The 14,865-nt window shown below is 37.4% G+C and overlaps 2 protein-coding genes across 2 annotated transcripts; one reads left to right on the forward strand and one right to left on the reverse strand.

The window, feature by feature from the left end:
- Window positions 1-4,058: 4,058 nt before the first annotated feature.
- On the reverse strand, window positions 4,059-6,977 carry LOC121756930. Its single transcript, XM_042152366.1, has 6 exons — window positions 6,646-6,977; window positions 5,705-5,940; window positions 5,358-5,616; window positions 4,811-4,990; window positions 4,584-4,739; window positions 4,059-4,497 (listed from the first exon to the last, which is right to left on the reverse strand). Exons 1-6 carry the CDS (start codon window positions 6,673-6,675, stop codon window positions 4,324-4,326), a joined length of 1,035 nt encoding a protein of 344 aa, XP_042008300.1. The 5' UTR covers window positions 6,676-6,977; the 3' UTR covers window positions 4,059-4,323.
- Window positions 6,978-12,675: 5,698 nt separating this feature from the next.
- Window positions 12,676-13,751, forward strand: LOC121759483 (probable carboxylesterase 12). The gene has a single exon (XM_042155079.1). It carries the CDS (start codon window positions 12,717-12,719, stop codon window positions 13,638-13,640), a length of 924 nt encoding a protein of 307 aa, XP_042011013.1. The 5' UTR covers window positions 12,676-12,716; the 3' UTR covers window positions 13,641-13,751.
- Window positions 13,752-14,865: the final 1,114 nt, after the last annotated feature.

A 14,865-nucleotide genomic window follows, 5' to 3' on the forward strand; every position in this document is an offset into this window, starting at 1 on the left:
GTTAGTACTTGAAAATTTTTTACTAGAGGTTATTGGATATTTATATAACAAAGACTTTATTTAGTTTAGAAAAAGTTTTAAATATTTAAACTAAAACAAAACCCATTATATTTTCTATGTAATCTCAAATATGAGCATTAAGTATCATAAATAATAAAGATTTCCAATAATACATCCATTACTTTGTATAAAATAAATGAGAGGACGAATTATACTCTAACAATAATTAAAGAACATTATTGGGTATAAAACAAATGAAAGAACAAATAATATACTCCTCCGTCCATGAAAAATATGACACATTGTGAATGACACGGGTTTTAAATATGGAATTGGTAAAATAAGAGAGAAAGGGAAAAAAGTAAGAGAGAAATAGTTTTAGTGGAATGTGAGGTCCATATTATTAAAAGAGAAGCAGTGTTAGTGAAATATGAGATCCATATTATTAGTAAGAGAGAGGGAAAAAAATACGAGAGAAGTGGTTGAAAACTTTCATTTTTAAATGTGTTATTAATCAAAGCACAATAGCAGAACTGCAACTGAGGGCATTCGATCTTGTTTCAATGCTATGGAAGAAGAGCATTTCACCAATAGACTACTTACTTGGGTATTCACTCAATCACTCGTATCCCTTTGTTCTTTATTAGATCCGTCACTGTCAGTTGGATACGTGCAATTTTGATTATGTAATACCGTCGTCCATATTTGAAATTTAATACTCAAATTTCTCATATGAAAATCATCATATGGTCGGAAGTGACTTTTTCAAATTAGGGGGAAATCACTTTGAAAAAAGAAACAGATTAATGAATTTAGATATGAAATACTTATTTGATATTTGCAAAGACAATAATACATGGAGTAATTTCTTTTGTGACTTCGTGGAATCATACATCAATTAATTAGTACTCCCTTCGTCCGTCGTTAGGAGTTTCATTTGAGTTCGGCACGAGTTTTAAGAAATGTAAAGAAAAGTGAGTGAAAAAAGATAGTGGAATATGAAGTCCATTTTTTATATTAGTTTTATAATAGAATGTGAGTGGAATAAGTTAGTGGAAAGTGACGTATACGGTGTACCTACCACTTATAGCAAAAGCGAATCGGGACTCCTAATGGTGGACAGAGGGAGTAATATTTTATAGCAATTTGTAATTGTACTTTCATGGCAAAGATTGAGCGTGATTTACTCATTTTGAAACCAGAGGCCATTAAGATGATCAGATTTTCAGGAGTTAAAAACACGAAATTATTACTAAAAGAAAGTTATCATATTGTAGTATTAGTGTTACGATAAGACGAGGGGTAGAACCGTTAAAGGTTGATAGCGACTGCTTCTTTCATAGTATTTCTTCCGTCTCATGATTTATGACATGCTAGTATTTTTTGGTGTGAGTATTAAGAGAGTTAAACGATGAAGTAAAATAATATCACGAATATATATTATTTTAACGAATTATTATTATTATTATTATTATTATTATTATTATTATTATTATTATTATTATTATTTTACTTTATCATAGCCAAATAGTAAGAATTTATAATTATTTATCTTGGGGTGTGATCAATTGCTAACTTTCTTAAGTTGCTAACTCTACTAACTCATCAACGCAGTGTATTAAAAATGTCAACACGATGACATTAAAATGTCAACACATAATTTTGTTGACATTTCATTATATTGTGTTGACATTTTAATATTATCGTGTTAACATTTTTAATACACTGCATTGATGAGTTAACAGAGTTTGACCACATAAAAAGTTAGCAATATAACAAACCTCATCTATCTTTGTATTCATTGTGCATATATTGTTGTGGTTTGTCGGTAAAGTTGTAGAATTCAATAAATTTTGACTAATTTTTTTTTGTAAATTATTTCATTTTTTGCTCAAAGCAAATTACATTGAGATAATTCACATCGGGAAAGAGGCAGTATAACTTTTTATTGACTTGACGAACTTATATTTTAACAAGGTATCCATAGACAAATCCGCATACCGTTTTCTGTGTTGATTTGCAGGCGCCTTAAAGTGTGGATAACTAGTCCAAAAATTTTAAGTTGTTTCAAACTTAATCAACACATTCAGTGACTTTTTTTTGTATTGTTTTATAGACACTTTAATGGGTAAGATAACTGACCCAAAGACTTAAAGTTGTTTCATACCAAAACAAGGATTGAATCCTAATAATGTTGTTAAGGTTGAACGAATCGCAACCTTTAACTTAATAAGTGGAGTACTGACTCAACTTATTTTAACACAAGTGATACCCACAAGTGTACATGGCTAGTGTATCAATTAGCAAGCAAGAGTATCGTATCCCACAAAGACAAATTTGTATCAACTTAACTACCACAAATAAATTTCAACTACTATCTAGACAATTGGGAAATGTTTGATTTGTTGTAACACTACTGAAAGCATATAATAAGCAAGTAAACAAATGAAAGCAAGTAAACAAGATGTGAAAAAGATAATATGGAGAAAATTGTAGAACTCAAGGATCCGATCCACAATTCCAAGCTCTTATCCAATCTATTTGTCTTACCTTTTGGTGTCCCTAGAGTTATTAAGTCGATCACAATTATAGATTAAACCCTCTCCCGATGAGAGAAACCTGTAGATTAGGTGCTAGAATTGAAGCCCACTTCTAATCCTAAACCCCTAACTCCCAAAAGCACGATAAGATCAAAGACCTCACTCAAAACCTCAACTCTCCTGAGTTCTGTTGAATTAAGATGTGAATTATTCTTCTTTCCAGATTAATTATTCCATCTCCCGATTAATCTAATAAATCCTACACAATCATGTGGTGATCAAGCAATTGAAAAGAATAAATCCAAGAATAATCAAACAACTACAAGAGGAAGGTAAGAACAAAATTGATTGAATAAAAACTATGAAATTAGTGCATCTATCACCGAGAATTCAACAAGAAGTGTTTAGCTACTTATATTCATGGAGAAAACTAAGTTTAACACAAAGAATCCAAACAAAAACATGAATAAAAGATACTAATTACTCCTGTGAGATAGATCTATGGAGTGAATCTTCAATTTTCCGATGTAGAATCTTCAATCTTCAAATCTCTCTCTCAAAGGTGTTCTTGGGGGTGTGTGAGTGTTGGAGGCGGTAGGTGTAGAATGAATCTCGTATCTTCAACCCTAGCCTTTTTCTTATTTTTCTTTTTCTAAAAAATCGTGTTTTCTGCAAAATAATTCGCCAAAACACAGTACCTGGCCGGGTGTATTAATACACTGTAAATTCACCAGGCCGGGTGGTCATTTTTTACCACTTTCTGACTCTTTCAGCACAGAATTAACGTACCCGGCCGGGTGAATTACAGGGTAATAATTCACCCGGCCGCATGAAACTTTCTGGAGAACGCAGTGTTCTTATAACGGCCATAACTTCTTCTACCGAACTCCGATTGAGGCGTGCGAGATACACACGCGAAGCTTTTTTAAAGACGAAGAGATTGATATACATTAGGGGCTGATTGGACTTCAAAATCTCTAGTACAAATTGTCTCAAACCAAGGTTGCTGCACATCCACATATTTTGTACTCCTCAGTCCCATAGTAGATGTCACACTTGGGGATTAACACAAGATTTTAGGAGGTGTTGTTTTGTGTGTTAAGTGGAAAGAGAAAATAATATATTTATATTAATGTGAGAGAGAACTTTTTCTAAAAAAAGAAATGTGACATCTTTTGTGGGACAATTTAAAAAGGAAAGTGTGATATCTACTATGGGATGGAGGGAGTACCTTTTTCTACACATTCTTAACAAAATGATCAACATACCAACATAATAGAGAATTAGATATAAACACGCCCAATAATAAACAAAATATGATCAAATTCATACAAAACCACCCTCTAAAACCATGTAAAATCCAAGTACTTGTTTTTTATATAATTGATACTATCTATGAGTAGTATATCAGGGGTGTTCATTCTGGACATATTTTTTTGTTTATTTTGCGTGAGAAAAATATAATTCTAAGCGTATTCACATGAAAGTGAATGAAATGAACAATAAATACCCAAAATGTACTTTCAAAAAATGTACTCCCAAACTATTTCGGAGTAGTGAAAATTAGTCTTAGACGATTGAAACAATATTCCACCTTGCTTACCAAAAATAAAAATAAAAAACAAAAACAAAAACACAAATACACACATTCATAAGGTAAAACTCTCCCATCAAAATTCCAACAGGGGCAACTACCTGTTAGCTTATACTGTTGAAAGAATTAATGAATAAATAAGGTAGACCTAAATCATCTATATATACAGCAACAGCATGATCCAGATTCCTACAACTTGTAATCTTCATGCAAATAACTTTGATAAGGCGTTCCCTCGAGCGCCTTCTCGATGTCTCCCCAGTTCTCGACCTGTGAAGCCAGTGATCCTTTGTGTATCTTCACCTGTCGGCTACTCAGGTCTCGAAGAGGAACCCTCAGAAAGTTCTGAACGTCGACTAATTTCTGCGTTAAAAGGAAATAACATCTTGAAGATAGAAATGCAACATAGATTTTGTTGAAATTGAAAAAAAAATCAATGTGTCTCTTACTGTTCGATTGTTTATTATGTCCTCGTAGTAGAGGATAATATGGCGGGTGCTCTTAAAATATTCCATGGATTTGTTAACGAGATCTTCCACTTGCCTCAAGTTCGGTATAAGCAAACTTGTATTAACAACGGGCTTGTAACTGGCAAGTATCTTAGCCTGCAGTAGTTATATACTTTGTTACGACCTGCATTATGTAGAAAAAGAGAGAGGGAGAGAGAGGAACGGACGTCATGGGTTGAGTGCACATGAGACTTGTGAGTCCCGTTTAGTAGCTTGGCGTTCTGGTCGAAAGAATTTGCTAGGATGGAAATCATACGACGCAGCAGATTCCTTCTGAAAAGAAAAATTGCTGAAACTCCTTTAGAGTTTAAGTATTCCGCTATTTCTTCATGATGTTGCATTAATCCCTGCAAAGAGATAGCATCAGAATATCATCTAGAATCGAAGATATTGCTTTTTAAAACTAAGAATTCACTTAAACTCATTACTAAAAGGAATTCAATCTTTATTTTTTCTTGATTACTCTGTTGTAATCAGCTGCACATAGTTAGATGAGTTCCCATTGTTTATTTCTAGGTTGGCTAGTCACAAAACAGCTTCGAGAGAAGACGAATCTCATGGCATCCCTCCAAATAGCACAAGAAACTCAATCTAATATAAACGAAAAAGATCATGTTTGCAGCAAGGTTGTGTGTAAACAAATCGATTTCAACATATACAAACAAGTAAATCAAGACATTGCTACCATTTTATTTCACAAGATAAAGAGTTCACCTGGTTAAGCATCCATTTCAATCCAACTGCAGCTGTGCACTCATTTTTTGAGGCACTTGTGAACCAATCTAGATTATAAATCTTATCCAATGTTTCCACAATTGTGGATATGTTACTTCTTCGAACTTTAACTGAGAAAATCTCCCCGTTGGAGCTAATGTTCATATGACTGTTCAACAACGTCTCAAACCATCCACTCCCAGACCTCTGTGTGGACAATATTGCAAAGTAACGTACGGGATTACATGCACATTCTTCCCTAATTATCAACCAAACAACAATCAGCAAATTCAGCAGCATTTCAAATCCGATTATCAGAGACAGTGTAGCTGCAGACAAAGTCTAACCTGTTGAAAGTCTCTGGTTTGGGGTAATGTACATAGGGCTTCTCTGATAGCTCGATATCCGCCACATCACAAGCTCTCTCAGCCACCGGATAACTCAACAACCGCACGGTCGGGTGCCCGCCAATTTGCTTAAGACAGACTGAACATATGTAAACTCCACACACCATCACAAACATCAAAACCAGCATCCTCAATACCAGAGGATTTTTCTTTGGATGTTTCACAATCAAGCTGTCCTGAAACTCAAGAAAACATCATAGCAGTAAGAAAAACAACAGCTTTTGATCCAATACCACAAACCCAAATACTTATAAAATAAATCTCTCAAACTCCCAATATTTGATATAAGCTTGGATTAAGCAACAAAACCTTAGGAAGATTAGATTAGAATGGTGAAGCAAAAGGGCATGATGTTCATATTACCAGAAAGAGATGTCAGCACATAAATCTCTCAAAATCCCAGTAAATGACAGAAAATCTTGGATTAAGCTCCAAAGAAGAAGCCATCAGCAACAAAACCTTAGGTAGACTAAGAATTTGAATGGTGAACACAAAGGGCATTTTACTTTCTTTAAATAAGTAAATAAAAAGGCATAAAATTCAAATTAACAGAAAGAGATATCAGCTGAAACAGGATAAAGTTCACTAATTTAAACAATATCTTGAAATGCCCTTTTCACAGATAACTAAATAAAAACATAATCACGAGCTTCCATTAACAATTACTGTAGAAATTCACTGAACTTACAAAGCCCTGACACACCAGATCAAGAATCATTTTTTATTAAAAACAAGCAATTAAAAAGAATATCTTTATACACAAAACCACACACTATTAGCATTAGGGCATGGTCTGTCATTCACAAATCTAAAAGAAATAAATTTCAAGTAAAGAAATAATAAGAAATCAATTTAGCAGGAGAAGAAGAAAAAAGGCGTGCCTTTGCCCAGAAACAGAGATCGTCCGCCATTTCTGTTTAATTCCCAAAATGGAGAGCTCAGATTCACGGCTGCTTTACTCTTTTCCTCTTCACTGTTTCCATCGTTTTTCAAGTGAGAAAAAAAATTGCATGCAAATGCAACAATACGTGTATAGACAGATAGATATCTATCCACCGAGGAAAAATAAACACGAAAACATTGATCTTTTATTGCGGTTAAGACCAATATGATGAATGACCGTTGTCAGGCTCTTCTTTCTATATTAATCTCATGGATTAGAGATTGATTTTCAATCAGATTTGCGCCTCCCAACACACACTGACACACACTCTCTCTCTCTCTGTAGGCTAATTAATTCTCCATTTCGTGGATTAGTATATGGGTAAATAACCTTGAAACGACGTCGTGTGACTTGCTTTGAATTATCAATCATTATGTTGGAATTTAATCATTGTCAATCGATAATTACTAAACATTGTTAAATCGGACGTCAATTGAATTGTTAATTAGTACTAGTACTAACATGCTTTAATTTCATAAAGTTGATTAAAAAAAACGAAATTTCGAGCACTATTGACAAATTAATGGAATTTAATGATTCCGATTAAAAATCATTTATATACGTGCCTAAAGCTATTTTTTATTTGAGTTTGAAAATACTTTGTTTATACAACTGGAATACTCTATTGTGGAATTAACTTCCAATTCCTGCGGCTGGCACGAAAAAAAAATCATGTAAAACACAAAATCAAAGACGAAATCTGTACTAATTGGATATTTGCTCAATTGAATAACTATATCGTTTTAGTACCTAACTTCATGTCCGTGCACACGACCTTTTTAAATGGAAATAAACAAAACCTTATATTGTTATATTCTTATTTTGGATATTGTATTTCGAAATTAAAAGTATCTCTATCCAATAATGGCAAATTCTTGAAAATTCTGGCCCCAATCAAAGATTGGAAATGGGAACACAAGACAGAGATTCATGACCAGAATACAGGTAGGTGAGTTTATTTGTATTAGATGTATGAATTGTTTCTATGGAGTATTAAATTATAATACTATACTATAATGTTCCATTATTCTTTTATTATGCTACACACAGAACACCATTTTCATTTAGTTCACATTGAGCATTAGCAGTGGGGCGTCCCTTAGGGTGCCCTAAAGCCCGCCCTATGCACGTCAGCATTTTATCCTCCTACCATTCCACCTGCAGTGGGGAGCCCTATAAGCCGCTCTAAAGGCCGCCGTATAGGTTTCACTATTATTTTGTTAATTAATTTAAATGTTTTCAAATATATCAATGCAAAATAATTAAAAAATACCACGATTAATTAAAAACGGCAAATCTTACATTGATTAAAAAAAGTTTTACACGGGTTAGAAATGAAAAAAAAAAGTTGACTACTCTACAAAAGTCCCAACTTGTGAAGGTGGGGTAGGGGGCATTTATATAAATAAATTTTTCGAAATTAAAAAATAAAAAAAATAAAAACAAGTTGCATCGTCCGCGTCGCTCACAGTGGGCGGACGATGCCCTATCGTCCGCGGACGATCTATAGGCAGCGCCCAAGGCATCGGGCGACCTATCGTCCTCCCCATTGCGGATGCTCACATGGATTAAATTAGGCTGATAAGGTCCTTAATCAATGATGCTAAGATAAAGTGTGTGTAGAATAGTAGGAGTATTTCGTTGTATAACTTAATAATTTGATAGAAAAGAGAAGACATTTTAAAGATAAAAATATAAAATAGTAGTACTAGCAAATAAAAATAGAGAAAGCAGGCTTTTGCTGTACACATGGAGTGATAATTGGAAAATGGCAAAAAAGCGGTCAGTAGTGGGGAATGACAATGCAGATTCAGTTCATCCAATTTATTTTATTAATTACCTTCCTTTTTTTGTGGTCAGATACACAAATATGTGTACTGGAGTATACAATTGTAGTCTGTACTATTAATTCATAATTCTTTTTTATTTAATCTAGTTCTCACTTTCAATATTTAGAGGATTATTATATTATTAGGCCGGAGTATTATTTGTAAATATAGCTTAATTTAATTTCTATTAATATCTTGCAGATAATGGTAATAGAAAGAAAATCAAAGAACATTCTCTTTAGTGGACAGAGGAGTACTTACTTCTGTTAATTATTAGTGGTTTTTAGACTTACATGATATTTGTGGTTAACATATTAATTAAGATACTATAGTGCACATCAATGAGATAATTACACTATCATAATATATTAACAATGCACACAAATTAAATTAAGTCTGATCCACTCTTGCTTTAGTTACTACAATTATTTGCCCCTTCTTGCTAAGAAGAATTTTATGGTACTTCCGATTTTGTCACTTAAATTACCTATTTATTCCTATTAACTATTTATGTTAAAAAAGTTTCTATAGACTGCGTTTAGCCCATTCCTCATTCCCATTTTAATTTTTATCTCACAAGAATTTAATGCCCTGTTGCTGTATTTGCATTGAATCCTCTTCCTCCAGAATAAAAGTATATGCATTTAATTGTTCGATTCTCGAAATTAATTTTTAGTTTTTCAAATTTGAATTTCTTAAATATGCTCACGAATCAGATGTCATTTTGCTGTGCTATTAAGAGAGAGTGTTGTTTTAGGGATTAAGAAAGATTATTGATGAACTTTAAGTTAAACCTCAGCATTAAAAAATGATGAAATTGTAGCGACCTTACCTTACACATCATCACAAACATCATAACCATTCATCACATTTCTTAATACGACCATTGAAATGATGATATTGTAGTGACTTCACCCTACATATATTACCAATAAGAAACTTCAATTACAAGAGTCGACAACCACGAAAATCATGCACAAGAAATCAGGGCAAAAAGTAACAAAGTGATAAGAATAGTTCCAATAAAAATTGAATAAGCCATGTCATCCATCCATCCACAATACTATCTGAAATTAAATGCATCAATTTTGACATCCAAAATTGCAAGGTAATGCTAGATGGGTTCATGACATGTAATCTTCAAATTGAACTATTTTCATCACTTTGGTGTCCTATTTACTTGTATGATGACTTGAACGTTCGATCTATTGAATGAAGGAGAATCGTCTTATCAAGTAAGCCATACTTCATTCTCTTATCAATCTACATTCTCAGTAGAATAATTGAAAATACACATGTGTTGTATTTTGAGTGGGAATGGATTATTACCTGAGCTATAGTTTCAATGATTCAGTATCAAACAACATGTATTGAATTGAACCACCAATTGGGGATTTCCTTGGCAATAGCAGCTTCAATATTTTATTTTCTACAACACAAAAGTTTATTTTCTGAATTTTGATGGACAGACACTCATAGCGGGCCGGGCCCATTTCTATTAATTTTGTTGGAAGAAACAGACATACAGTACTTAGCGGGCCCATTTCTATATGAATTATGGGCATTCGGAATCCAATTGAAGCCCAAAAGTACTAGGTCGCCCAGTTATCCAAAACAAATGAAAAAAGAGTAAAACAAAAGATAATATAGGAAAAGTCCATACTCAAAATAAAGATCATATGTATTTTAATGCAAAATTAATAAACTAATATAGATATTTAAATAAAAAGTAATTAGAATATTAATAATAGATAATGGGTCCACCTCAAAAGACATAAATTTGTTAAAAATAGAAGTGGGAAGAAAAATGACATAATCAGACTATCATTTGGAGAAATATGTTACACTTACATCCCTTCAATTTGAAGCAGCCTAGCAAACAAATAAAATGACACTACTATTCAAATTTGAGTATCATATAAGTACGTTATAATATTTAAAATATTTAATTAGATATTTCAATTTACATTACATGGTACTGATGGTAGTAATTCTTATGTAGGTATATGATACTCCGTTTCATTAAAATTAAGTAAAAATATGCCAACTTTCAAAATTACTAGTAATGATCTTGACAATAGCAACTACTACTACTCTACTCTACTCTACTCTACTCTACTCTACTCTACTACGCTACATGGTGTAGTACCTGAACAAGCATTTCATCAAACACATGGAGTGAACAACACCCCACACTTAGAGACACCCGCGAGATGCGTTGCAGCGTCCCTTTTCGCGGGTGTCTCTTATCTCGTCCCTTCGAGACGAGACCCGCGCGGGACGCGTTGCAGCGTCCCTTTTCGTCACCATCTCGCCGAGACGTCCGTCCCACCGAGACGGATGGCGAGCCAGCTTGCCACGCGTGTTCGCGATGTGGCGCGCGCTGGCGCCACACGTGACACCCACTCGCCGGCCCGCGAGTAGGCTTCGTCACGCTGACGCAATAAATCATTTTTTTAAAAAAATTGAATTTAATAAAAAAAAATCAAACGGTAATATTACTGTTTTCGACCGTTTTTTCTTTATTTATTTTATTTATTTATTATTTTTTTAATCTATAAATACTCATATTTCATCCTCATTACGCACACAAACACATCTATTCTTCCCAAATCATCTCCATTTCCTCTCCAATTTTCATCTAACCTCTCCAATTTTCATCACAAAATGTCCGGCGACGGAAACGAGGGCGGCTCCGGCGGGTTTGACATCAACGCGTTTGGCGACTGGGGGCATGTACAATGTATTGGGTGATTCGGGTTCCGGTTCGTCGACGCTGGCGGGGTACCAACCACCCCATTTTGACGTGGATGCATAAGCTCGTCCCTCCGCCCTGAGGTATTCGCAGGGATTATCCCAAATTAGGGAGGATTATCCAGATTAGGGCACTCCGGAAGGAGGACGAGGCGGTGGAAGCTCCAGGGCATTCGACGCCGTGGAGGAAGATGCGGAGGCTGCCGAGGAGGATGAGGATGTAGGTCGGCATCCGTACAGCCGCAAGGACACGATGACTGTGTACAACGCCTGGATCAGCGTCTCGTACGATCCCATCGTCGGGAATCAACAAACGCGAAAGTGCTTCTGGGAAAAGGTCACCGAGGCCTACAACGAGATTAAGCTGAAGGGGTCCCGCCGCCGCACATTGAAGATGCTCCGCGCTCACTTTGACCGAGTCGATAGAGATGTCAAAAAATTCTGCGGCATCTACAAGACTGAAGCGACTCATTACCAAAGCGGAGCCACGGGAGCCGACATTCTAAGATCGGCTTTGCGAGTCTATTTCGACGACACCGGCAAAGAATTCAAACATGTCGATGTTTGGGAGGTCGTCAAAGTCGAGGCAAGGTGTGCCGGCGGTGTCCAGTCCAACACGGGCTCGACCTCGAAGCGCACGAAGCACACGACGGGTGGCCAATACTCGTCTAGTGGGGGCGGTTCAGGCAGCGCCGCACAAGAGGTTGCCTCGCAGGAGGTTGAGGGCACGACGGACGATGCAGGGGGGTCCTCCCGTGGGCGCCATCAGCCGCAAGGGACCAAGGCGGCGAAGGCGGCTAGAGGGAGGAGGGGCCGGGGCGAATCAAGCCAGGCGGGCCCCCAATGGCCGCCCTCCTCCTTAATGTCCATGTACTTCACCGCCACGATGGCGGACACTTCCCGCATGACGCCTGCCCAATTTCAAGCCCATCATGCCGGCATTGTGTATCGGGCGGGACAACTTGGTATTCCGCCTCCACCGCTTTCGGGGGATGATTCGCCGGCGGAGTAATTTTTATAATTTCTATAAAATTGTATTTTAAATTATGTCTTTTTTTATTTATTATGCCACGAATTTAATTATGTATTTTTTTAGGATTTTAAGTTGTATTTTGTATTATTTAATGAAGTGTGTTTTTATTAATTGAATTTGTTGGAAATAAAAATAAAAAATGAAATTGAATGAATAGTTAAGGATGAGATGGTTAAAAGATGGAGGGTTGCAGATTCTGTGTTTTAGTTAAGAGATGGAGTGAAAAGTACAGTGGAACTCATGGATAGTTAAGAGATGAGAATGGATAAGAGACAACGTTGCGGATGACCTTAACAATAATTCACATTTAATTCGTCACCCCCAATAAATCAATAATCTGAAGCATAAATAATTGAATCCCAAACCACACTCCAAGTCCAACACCCCTTCAAGATGGAGTCCGACCCGACCCAAATAACCCACGACTTCCCCCCTTTCTTCCGTGTCCACTCCACCGGCCAAATCGAGCGATACATCACCCACGACTTCGTCCCCGCCGGCCACGACCCCCAAACCGACGTCGTTTCCAAGGACATCCTCATCTCCCCAGAAACCCCCCTCTCCGTCCGCCTCTACCTCCCCAAAATCCCCCAATCCGACCCCAAACCCCCCCTCATCTTCTACACCCACGGCGGCGGCTTCTCCATCGAGTCCGCCTTCTCCTCCACCTACCACCGCCACCTCAACTCCCTCGCCTCCCTCTCCCGCTCCCTCATCGTCTCCGTCGACTACCGCCTCGCCCCTGAGCACCCCATCCCCGCCTGCTACGACGACTCCTTCGCCGCCCTCAAATGGCTCGACGATCCCTCCCGATCCGATCCCTGGATCACCGATCACGCCGACCTCCGCCGAGTGTACCTCGCCGGCGACAGCGCCGGCGCCAACATCGCGCACAACACGCTCGTCCGGGCCAGGAGTGAAGGCGGGTTCGAGATTGGATTTGCGGGGTTGATTTTGGTGCATCCCTTTTTCGGGATCGGGAAGGCGGATAGGGTGTGGGATTATATCTGCCCCGGGTCGGGCGGGGTGGATGATCCGAGGCTGCACCCGATGGCCCACCCGGGTGAGATGGCGGGTCTGGGGTGCGGGAGGGTGCTGGTGTGTGTGGCGGAGAAGGATTTTTTGAGGAGCAGGGGATTGGGGTATTACCGGAGCTTGAAGGAGAGTGGCTGGAACGGCGTCGTTGAGATGTTCGAGACGCCTGAGGAGCCGCACGTGTTTCATTTGCTGGATCCCACGTGCGCCAATGCGACCGCATTGCAGACGAGGATTGTTCAGTTTGTTAATTCTGGAGTTCGTGTTGTGTCGAGTGTTTAGTAGTGTGGATTGCTTGTTTATGCTCTGCTCCTCACATCTATCTGATTGTGAGCTGATTACTTATGCTATTAATCTTTTAGTTACTATGAACTCAACATTTTATGGTTAAAAGTCGGACATAACAACTTCTTCGTTTTAAGTCGTATGTGGGTGATTCCTATTGGAAAACTAACACTTAACACTTTCTAGTTTTCAGATTTAGTCTCGTTGCCTTCATAGGATAACTGCCTTACCTATGCTGTCTCCAATACACCTACTTGTCCAGCTCCAAAAGCTTGGGTGGTTTTCGGTTTCCTAGATAAAATAATATCGAGATATAATCTAGGATTGAGTTTTGAGATTATTTTAGTCGGAGGGAATAAGCTATGACTTGCAAGATTTATCGAGTTGAATGCCTTGGTAAGAATATATGATAGCTGATATTCAGATCGAACAAATGGAAACTGCATAGCTCAACTCTTAATCTTCTATGCACCTATTACCTTCTGTGAAGGCAGTGGTGTTACTGTATGTAGCCATCACTATTTTGATATAATGTCAACATGTCAGGTATACATTCTAAAGTTAATAGCAGCAATGGTAAGTGGCACACATCATGTAGCTCTTTCATGAGTGAGGAGAAGAAGAACAAATCTTATGTTTTTGGTATCTCCCTCCAAAGGCACAAATGAACTAGCACACATTACAAATTGACAGCTTGGCCTTTTGGGGTTAAGGTCAAAGCTTGAAAAGGTACAAATTGGAGGAGGATGAAGGTGAAGTATTAAGAGTTTCGTGGGAGTGGGGACGAGACGATATGAGGTGAGCGCGTCACACAATGGCTGTGGCGATCTGTGGACAAGGGAGGCATGGGTGTGGTGTTGCGCAATCTCAGTCTCCATTCACCGGCGAATAGCAGTAGTCAACAAATTTATATGTGGTCATTTTCAAAGCAATGAAGATATCGACCTTGGGTCCCCCACGAAGAAAATAATGATGAAAAGAGAAATTTCCAAACAAACGAACAATCAAATTACGTGTATCTAAATTATTGTTTGATAGCCCATGGAGGATAAAAGGGGCCCAGTTAGTAATCAAGGAATGGAGGGCTCGTAGGCCAATATTTGTTATCACTAACAGCTGTTTGATAGGCAAGATATATTGCCTTCTTATTCTTTTGTCATTGTTTGATACATATTATCGAAAAATCATGATATGCTACAACCATATACTACAAACCAATAAA

This window comes from Salvia splendens, chromosome 12, assembly GCF_004379255.2.
Source record: "Salvia splendens isolate huo1 chromosome 12, SspV2, whole genome shotgun sequence".
In the NCBI taxonomy this organism is placed as follows: Eukaryota; Viridiplantae; Streptophyta; class Magnoliopsida; order Lamiales; family Lamiaceae; genus Salvia; species Salvia splendens.

Coding starts and splice junctions, on each gene's coding strand:
- LOC121759483 (XM_042155079.1), top strand. CDS start 12,717: ATGGAGTCCGACCCGACCCAAATAACCCACGACTTCCCCCCTTTCTTC.
- LOC121756930 (XM_042152366.1), bottom strand. CDS start 6,675: ATGGCGGACGATCTCTGTTTCTGGGCAAAG. Junction 5,941..6,645: donor ATCTCTGTTTCTGGGCAAAG/GCACGCCTTTTT, acceptor CTTGAGTTTCAG/GACAGCTTGATTGTGAAACA. Junction 5,617..5,704: donor AAACCAGAGACTTTCAACAG/GTTAGACTTTGT, acceptor GTTGATAATTAG/GGAAGAATGTGCATGTAATC.